Source organism: Trypanosoma cruzi, genomic scaffold, assembly GCF_000209065.1.
Source record: "Trypanosoma cruzi strain CL Brener 1047053516719 genomic scaffold, whole genome shotgun sequence".
Classification (NCBI taxonomy): domain Eukaryota; phylum Euglenozoa; class Kinetoplastea; order Trypanosomatida; family Trypanosomatidae; genus Trypanosoma; species Trypanosoma cruzi.
Genome location: NW_001849409.1, coordinates 38,889 through 47,998, shown reverse-complemented (window position 1 = coordinate 47,998; position 9,110 = coordinate 38,889). Strand labels below are relative to the sequence as shown.

At 48.4% G+C, this 9,110-nt stretch overlaps 3 protein-coding genes across 3 annotated transcripts, besides 8 other annotated features; all 3 read left to right on the top strand.

Annotated features, from left to right (window-relative positions):
- Window positions 1–2,205: a sequence feature (areas merged during assembly that could not be assigned to a particular haplotype. This can correspond to areas where the two haplotypes were merged or to regions with more than two copies in the genome that were merged during assembly.).
- Tc00.1047053510353.30 (paraflagellar rod component Par4, putative) lies at window positions 471–2,213 on the top strand (the record flags this gene model as incomplete). The annotated part of the gene is made up of 1 exon (XM_800732.1): window positions 471–2,213. One exon carries the CDS (start codon window positions 471–473, stop codon window positions 2,211–2,213), a length of 1,743 nt encoding a protein of 580 aa, XP_805825.1.
- Window positions 2,206–2,383: a sequence feature (areas merged during assembly that could not be assigned to a particular haplotype. This can correspond to areas where the two haplotypes were merged or to regions with more than two copies in the genome that were merged during assembly.).
- Window positions 2,384–9,110: a sequence feature (heterozygous, Esmeraldo-like haplotype).
- Window positions 2,675–2,720: a sequence feature (A-rich).
- Window positions 2,794–2,824: a sequence feature (AT_rich).
- Window positions 2,843–2,891: a microsatellite.
- On the top strand, window positions 3,156–5,696 carry Tc00.1047053510353.20 (hypothetical protein, conserved; the record flags this gene model as incomplete). Its single annotated transcript, XM_800731.1, has 1 exon — window positions 3,156–5,696. One exon carries the CDS (start codon window positions 3,156–3,158, stop codon window positions 5,694–5,696), a length of 2,541 nt encoding a protein of 846 aa, XP_805824.1.
- Window positions 5,978–6,002: a sequence feature (AT_rich).
- Window positions 6,215–6,244: a microsatellite.
- Tc00.1047053510353.10 (major vault protein, putative) lies at window positions 6,513–9,029 on the top strand (the record flags this gene model as incomplete). The annotated part of the gene is made up of 1 exon (XM_800730.1): window positions 6,513–9,029. The coding sequence occupies one exon, from the start codon at window positions 6,513–6,515 to the stop codon at window positions 9,027–9,029; it is 2,517 nt and encodes an 838-aa protein (XP_805823.1).

The window sequence follows — 9,110 nt, the reverse complement described above, 5'->3', positions numbered from 1 at the left end:
GTTAATAGACTAGCTGATTATATAGAGTCAAGTGGTGTCTGCTGCTCAGCTGAAACCTATAGGCTACTGCTTACTACCTTGTCTCGTTTACGCACAGCTGTGACGCAAGTGCAAGGGTACAGCAACAAGAGGCGCGAGCAAACGGTCGCCTCATTTCACGCTTACAGGATACAAACACCTCGTCTTCCTGACGATCTTTCTCTGACCTTCCCATGCTCCCTTTGAGAGAGATAGAGAGGAGGAAGAAGTGCTATCATAGATACAACTCTGAAGGTGGTGTTTATTGTTATTTGTTTGTTTATTTGGAAGGGAAGTGAAAGCTTTTCTCACAATTCTCGTTTTCTCTCTTTATGCATGTTTTGTAACATTACATTTCATTTGATCCCTGTTATTTCATCCACACATTTTATTATTATTATTGTGGCTGATGAGCACATCTCAAGGACGGGGTATCATCCAGTCAGGCAGCAATGCCTCCAAAGAAAGGGAAGAAGAAGGGAGGAAAGAAGAAAGAGAGCGCTGAGGCACTTCGCCTGAAGCAGCTGTATGCACTGGAGAGTGAGGCGGAGGAACTTCAAAAGCGTGAAAATGACCGCCGTGATCGAGAAGAACAGGAGGAGCGTCTCATTTTGTGGAAGGAGGAACAGGTCCGCATAATCCGTGAGAAGGATGGCAAGGTGAAGGAGCTTATGGCGAAGGTGGAACAACTCACCACGTCCCTTCATGATGAGCGTGTGGCGTCGGAGGCTCAGGTGGAGCAACTTGTTTTGATGCGAGACTCGCTGCTTAATGAGGTGAGTCTGTTGCGTGTTGAGCTGGAGGAAAAGCAAAAGCTCCTCCTACATGAGAAACAAAGCGCGGAGATGAAACTGTACAGTGTACGGGAGGAAGCTGAAAAGAATATCAAGGCTCTTTCTGACGAGATGGAGGAAATGCGGTCGGAGTTTGCTCTCTTCAGGTTAGAGCATGCGGAGTACAGAGAGAAGATGGAGGAGACGTTGGACAATAAGGAGGCAGAAATACGTACACAGGCATCAACAATTGGTAATCTGCGGCGCGAACTCGAGAAGGCGCTTGCCATGAACCGTTCTTTGCAAGAAGTTGTGGAGACACGCGAGGCAGATGATCGAAAGAATGTGACCCTCATGCAACTACTTAACGCTCAACTTGATGAAAACAAGCGCCGCTACGAGGAGCAGTATGAGGAGCAACGGCGGTGCACTGGCATTGCAAAGGAGGAGGTGTTGCAACTAGAGACGAAGTGTATGAAGCTGCAGGATGAGATTGATGTATTGAAAAACGAAAATGCAGAATTCAAGCTCAAATCAGACGTCATGCTGCGCGAGTATCAGCAACAAATAGAGCAGGTCAGGAGTGACTCCGCATATTTGGCCGCAGAGCTTCGGGCTTTGCATGAGAAGGCGATACAGGAAACAGAGGCCACACAAACGGCCAAGATAAGTCTTGAAGGAGAGCTACAGAATACACTTGTTGAGCTGGAGGCCAACCAAAAACGTATGGAGGAGTTGGAACTGCTGCTGCGACGCAAAGAACGGGAAACGTTTGATAAGATCACCTTTCTGAATGCTCAAGTTTCAAATAACCGGACCATCATTTCCCAATTACAGCAGAAATTAATACAAGAGCGGAAGGTGCATGAGACGGAGCTTATGCGAACATTTGATGAGACGAAAGACAAGGAAAAGGAGCTTGATGCGGTGCGCAACAGCTTTACACAGAATCGGGATGCTGCCAAAGAACGGGAAGCGCAACTCCTTTCGGAGGTTGCGGTACTGAAGGCAACAACGTTTCATGTTCAGACGGCTCTGCAGGATACACAGCGGAACTTGGAAGTTGTGGTGGCGGCAAAAGATGAAGAGATCAAGCGACTCTGCAACCTGCTGGACGCGCACTTTATTCCCCACCGCAAGACCATCGAGGGTGAAGTGACAACGTACGAGGGCACCATTGCGATTCTCAGCGAGAAGGTCGGCGAGCTGACGCGGGAGATGGAGATACGGGAACAGTTAGCCCTTGAGAATGAGACTCAGCTCAAGGCCCGCATTGCAAATCAGGAGGAAGTTATCGAGGCACTTCGAGAAGACCTGCGTTGCTCGCAAGCCCGGCGCCGTGAGGAGGTGCGGTCCGTCGAAGAAGAAGTTTCCCGCCTGAAGAAGACACTGGAGATCCATTTTATCCCGTACGAGATATAACCGCTGAAGCGCCAACTCGACCATATATATATATGTATTATATGTTTTATATGTATGGGGCTGGGAAAAGGGGGAAAAAAAAGGAAAAGAAAAAAAAATGAGAAGGAATAAATTCACGATGTAAAGAGTAGAGGGAAGGGGTACTCATTTGAAGGGCAGAAGGAAAATATGCAAACAAGAAAAAGAAGAAAAATGGGAAACGAATACCAAAGGGAGAACATAAAAGAAAGAAAGAATATTTGATGGCACACAGGCATGTATTTATATTATGTGCGCTGTAACCTGAGTGGAGAAGTACTGCATGAAGTCAACTTCACTGATGCTACAGAAGTTGTGTGTTTCTCTGGCATCTCAGCACATAGCCCGTTTCACTTGTTGCTCTGTGCACGAACAATCCCATTATTTATTTTTATGCTCGGAAGAGAGGAAATGAAGAGTCTTATTCAAAAAGTACTTCCTTCTCTTATTTGTTTCTTTTCTTTTGTTTTTATTGTTGTTGTTGTTTTTTAAATCTTTTACTCTGGCAACACCGTATGTATTTATTTTATTATATTTCCTCCGTGCTGTTGAACTCTTCCGCATTTATTTATTTTTATTAATTATTTATTTATGAGGCGGTGTGTTAAAAACTGTCTCTCTCTCTCTCTGCCTGTGTGTGTGTGTGTGTCTGTCTCTGTCAACACCGAAGGAGAGGAGGGGATACGCGTGGGATTACACACCGACGGATAAGTCATTACGACCCCAGAAGTAAATAAAGAAATAGGGCCATAGAGACACCTACACACAAACACACCCATTTACGCACATACGCATCATCACTACACTGCATTATATACAGATATATTCATATACATTTAGATAATTATAATATCCGATAGACACCTATTCTAGTCTGGTGATACTTGAAGGAGGAAAAAGAAAACAAGGTTAAGACGGGTACAAATGGAGAATGTTGTTCCATCGCCCAACGGATGGGAAACGCCACCAACGGCCGGTTCCGCCGCAACAACAGGCGTGTACGCCGCCGACCACATCCCTGGCACGTACCTTAAGACTTTGACGGGTGTGCAGCGGGGTGAGGAACTTTTCCACCGGCCAGACTTGGAGCGTCCGTGGCGAACAACGGCGGCGCAGCGAAGCGCGGCAGTGTTGGCGCTGAAGGAAAAGGAGATTGAGGAACTTATGCGCAAATGCTCCAGTTTGCGAACACAGCTTGGTAACGCAAAGCATGATGCAAAGTATCTCGAATTTGCCGCCGATGAGAGGGCGAAAGAGAAGGTGGCTGAGATACAAAAAGAGGTGAATCGGCTTGAGACGGCGCTGAAGACAGTGAAGGAAGAAAGGGAGGAGTTGAAGATATCCACGGAGCACCAGCTGCGATTGTTAAAGTCTCAGCATGAGAAGGAACTCATCCAAGCGCAGACTGAGAAGCGTCTGTTGAACGATCGCTGTGTAGAACTTACTAGGATTTATCAGCAGCAAGTCGATGACGTCAAGAAGGCTGCGGCACGAGAACTGGAATACGTGGAGAGTTTATGTAATACTCGGGTGGAGCAGCTGAAAAGTGAGCTTCAGGCCGCCCATAGTGAAAGTCTGGCGGCTGAAGAACGCCGCGCGGAGGAATTGGCACGGGCTAAGAACCTCACTCACCGCATTGAAACGGACTACAAGGAACGTCTTTGCGAAGCTGAGAAGCGCGTTGATGAAGTACGTGAACGGCTGGAAACGGCAAACAAACGACTAACAGAGGAACGCAACACTGCTATAAAGGAGGCAACTCGCTCTACAGAGCGGTTGGCTGTTACGTTGGCAGATCACGAAGCGTTGCTGGAGCGAATGAAGAAATGGAACACGTACATTCTTCGTCTACTTGATCAATTTTATACAGCGCTTGTAGACTCTAGACCGGAACAGGCCGTAGAGCCGCATGATCCAGAGTTACATGAATCTGCTTCTTTGTATGTCCCGCGATCTCTTATGGAAGATCCGAATGCAAAAGTAACCGTGGAGCGCATTGTGTATCGCCTGTTACAGCTGAAGCACACTCATCTAACGGAGGAAGTGGATCGTGTTCCGAGAGACAAGAACTCCATAGAAGCTTTAGAGGAGTTGGTTGAGAAGCAAAAACGCCTCTCACAGGCATTCCAAGAGATTGAAGAGAAATGTATGGAGGCCAGAGATTCTCTCAGTGGTGTCATCTCTCGCTTGTGTTTCTTTAGCGATGATCTTAATGATGCGATTGCCAACTCGGGGTACGTTGCGCCCCCGCAAAGTTGCGCAATTTTTGTCTGTCTTGGAGTCTTTAGGGGAAGGCAATTATGGGCTGAAGACGCTGAGAGGGCTCGCGCTTCTGTGTCCCTGATGAATTCCGTGTTACGTCCTAAAATGACACAGTATGGAGCCTATGAGTGTTACAGTGACGGAACATCCATGTTGTTGGCCTTTGCGGATCCTGTGGCCGCTTGTCGTTTTTGTGTGGAGTCGCAGTGGTGGTTGATGAATTTGCCGTGGCCACAGTCTTTGCTCCGAAGTGTATGGGGCAAAGAGGAATACGATAAAGCAAATAAACTGATATACCGTGGATTACGCTTATCTATGTCAATTCACACGGGTGATGCATTTGTGGAGCCAACCGCTATACCGTGTGGAGATTCTTACCGTTGTCACTACTATGGTCGTGCTCTTTCGCAAGTCATTCATGTTTGTTCTCTTGCACAGGGAGGTCAAGTACTTGTGACAGGGCCTGTTTGGGACATGTGTGCTCCAGATCTACATGAATTGGGGCCTGTTGGAGTCCGGGAAATTGGTGCAGTTCCCATTGTTTCTTTCAACAAGGAGACAAATTGTTATGAGAAGGAGAGCCTTCTTCTTCGTCAGATTCTCCCACAGGAGTTGTTGGGTCGTCCCTTTCAAAATATTGTGGAGGAGGACGCACTGGATCTCGCACTGTTTGGAAAGATGCGACGGTCTATGCTTTCAGATGAAATTCAATGCGTGGAGGCACGGCGGGCTTTCCTCAAGGAGGCGGTTGGTGTGGCAGGCGAGGAACTGGTGGCGGTGGACCGCGCTATACACGCCCTTATGCATCGGACACGAGAAGCGAAGTCGTACTTTCATTTGCTTCCGCCCACTGAAATGGTGGAGTTGTTGAACGATTTGTACGGTGTGATGGAGAAGGTTGCATCTCGCGCGTCCCAAATTCGTGGCGACCTCCGTCGCATGGACCAACGGCAGGATGAACTGGTGAACCAGACCCGTGGCTTGAAAGACTACTGCCTCCAGCATGCATTCACAGCCTCTCGAGTGGAGGAGCTTCAAACTCATTCAGAACTCATGCAAACTCGTTATGAAAAGGAGATGACTGAGATGCATCGGAGCCACGCAGAGAAGGTGGAGCAGCTTCAGCGCGAGTTGCGGGAGCGTGACCAGCTGATCCAACGGCTCTACAGGAAACTGCAGTCTGCTCCACGGAGCCACTCATGACGAACGACTCCACCATAATTGGGGGATCAGAGAATGGAAGGGTGTGTAGGGTGCCATTTTGCGCCCCCCACAGTAGTGAGCTGGAGAATAAAACCCACATTGAGACCGGATTGGACAGTTTGATAGATATTTTTGGGGGGGAGATTTTTTGTTGTTGTTCTTATGGAAGGGTCCCTTCCTCTTATTATTATTATTTTCTGTTTTTTTTCTCCCCTCACCCTCCTCCTCCACAGTACTCCCCATATAATTTTTGCTTCTCTTCTTCCGCGGAAAAGCACATGTATATTTATATTTATATTTATAATTCCAGGGATGAGGAACTTTAAAAAAGAAAAGGGGTGGGGGGTGGGGACATTTCAACACGGTGTGAGTAAAGCCGCATGGGGTATGTGTTTGTATTGCACGCGTTCAAGTGAGGAGGAGGAGGGATGATGTGTGGGAGTTGTCTGAATGATCACATCATCATTATCATCGTCATGGCCTTGTTTTCTCTCTTTCTCTGTGTGTGTTTGTTGGGCTTTTTTTTTTTTTTTTTTTTTTTACTTTTTCTCCCATTTTTGTATTTGTATTTTTACCGTGGTGGTGAACAAATAAGCATCCATACAAACGACAATAAAAAAAGGAATAGTTCCGTAAAATTGCACGGGTGTGACGGCATTACATATTAATTCATTATTTGTACCTGTCTCTCTGTCTCTGTGTGTGTGTGTCTTTCTATTGTTGTTGCCATCAATCCGTAAAGAGGTGTTTGGGTGTGAGTGCGCATTACAGAACGTGCAAAGCAAGGGAAGCTGGGGAAAAAACAAGGAGAGAGATATGGGTGATATTATACGCATTAAGAGGCATCACTATGTGCACATACTAGACAATAACACAAATGTTACACGATGTATGGTGGGGCCGTTGGTTTACACACGCAAGGAGAATGAACGGTGTCTTTTTAATCCAAAGCCATGCATTGTTGTGCCACCACGATTTTATTGCATCGTCCAGAATCCTTGTGTGCGGGATGCGTCTGGCAATCCAGTGATTGGGGAGAACTCCAGTGTGATGCTGCGCATGGGGGAGGAGGAGATTTGCTTTGAGCAGGAGCCGTTTCCGTTACAACCGGGGGAAGTGCTGAAGCGAGAAGAAGAGGAATGGCTCTTCAAACTGAAGTTAATTCCTGTCAACACGGGATACCATGTTCGTTGTCTCTGCGATTTTACAGATAAGAACTCCGTGTTGAGGCGGGCTGGGACGGAGTGGTTGGTCGAAGGTCCGCAGACATACGTGCCACGCGTCGAAGTCGAAGTTCTGCGAGAGGTCCATGCACATATCATCAGCCCAAATACGGCGTTACATATCCGCGCCCTGGTGAAATTTACAGACCGTACTGGTGTGCCTCGTGAAGCAGGGGACTTGTGGACAGTGAGAACTGTTGGCGCGTACCTGCCGGCTGTGGAGGAAGATGTCATTGGCACCTTTCAAGGCATTACACTGACCGACACCGAGGCCGTCCACTTGGAAGCCCTCTCAAACTTTACGGATGTTTACGGAAAACGACGGAGGGCCGGAGAGAGATGGTTAGTGACAAAAGAAGATGCTTCTATACATATTCCTGACGTCCATGAAAAGGTTAGTGGCAAGGTGCGGGCGATTGTGCTGAATGAGAAGGAGTACTGTGTCGTGCAGAATCCTCTTGGCGCGGACGGACTGAACGAATTCGGACGAAAAGAAGTACGTAAAGGGGAGTGCCGTTTTTTCCTTCACCCACAGGAAGAATTACTTGGCGGTATGCAGCCCATAAATGTGGTTAGCAAAGATCAAGCTCTCCTGCTTCAGGCGGTGGACTTTTTTGACGATAATGGAAAGATTCGACGCCCTGGAGAAAAATGGATGTTGCATGGGCCCGCAGAGTACATCCCTGATGTGAATGTTCGTATATTGGAGCAGCGGAATCTCATTGCGTTGGACAAAAACGAGGGCATCTACGTCATGAACACCACCACGGGCGTGGTGCGGGTTGTGATTGGGAAACCGTACATGCTGAATGAGAATGAGGTGCTGTGGGAGAAGGACCTTTCCCCAAAAGTGGAGGAGTTACTTGCCTTTGCGAATGGTTGCATGTCAGAAGGGGAACGAAATCCGAGCTTTAAAAGTACACGTGTACGGCATCGCGTTGTCCGTTTCAACGTCCAACACAACGCGGCGGTGCAGATCTATGACTATAAACAGAAGAAACTCCGTGTTGTGCTTGGGCCAAATTTGGTGATTTTATCGCCCGATGAGGAGTTTACAGTGGTTTCACTCAGTGGGGGAAAGCCAAAAGTACCCAATTTGTTGCATTGCCTGCAACTTTTTTTAGGCCCCCGCTTCTCAAGCGACCGCATCGTTGTGGAGACATCGGACCACGCCCGTCTGGAGCTGGACCTTTCCTACAACTGGTACTTTGATGTAAACCGTGAGGAACCGGATGCTAAAATATTCTCCGTGCCAGATTTTATTGGGGACTGCTGCAAGACGATCGCCTCGCGTATTCGTGGCGCGGTGGCCGCGGAGGACTTTGACTCCTTTCACCGTAACTCCGCAAAGATCATTCGTGTGGCCGTCTTTGGCCGCGGTGAGAACGGTGAAATCAACACATCCCTACGGTTTTCAGCGAACAATCTGGTGGTGACGAACATTGACATCCAGTCTGTGGAGCCGACGGATGCCAAGACGAGGGACAGCCTGCAGAAGTCGGTGCAGCTTGCGATTGAGATCACGACCAAGTCCCAGGAGGCCGCCGCACGCCACGGGAAGGAGCGCAAGGATCAGGAGGCGAGGGGGAAGCTGGAGCGGCAGAAACTGCTTGATAAGATTGAGGTGGAGCGGACAAAAACGAAGTGGCTGCAGCTGCAGGCCCAAAGCGAGGCCGTGCAGGCAAGCGGACAGTCCGTGGCGGAGGCCAAGGCCAAGGCGGAGTCGCTTCTCATTGAGGTGGACTCCGAGTTGAAGCAGGCGGAGATGCGGGCAAAGGCGTACCGCATCACGGCTGAATCGGAGCTAAAGAAACAAAAGCAGAAACTGGAGCTCGAATTGGAGTTTACAAAAAGGCAGAACGAACTGGATATCATGAAGGCGCGCCAAATAGCGGAAACTGAGGCGGAGCGGGTCCAGCGCATGGTGAACGCCATTGGACGTGAGACGATTGTGGCGGTGGCACAGGCCGGGCCCGAGATGCAGGCAAAGTTGCTTGGAGGATTGGGCCTCAAGGGTTACCTCATCACGGACGGCAAGTCACCGGTAAACTTGTTCAACACAGCCCAGGGTTTGATTGACGCCGGGAGTTCCGCACAGGAGCACTCGTAAGGGAGAGAAGAAGTGCAGCAAGAAGGAAAGAAAGTGAATATTGCTTGATTTGCATTTCTTATTATTGTTATTTTTGTTGTT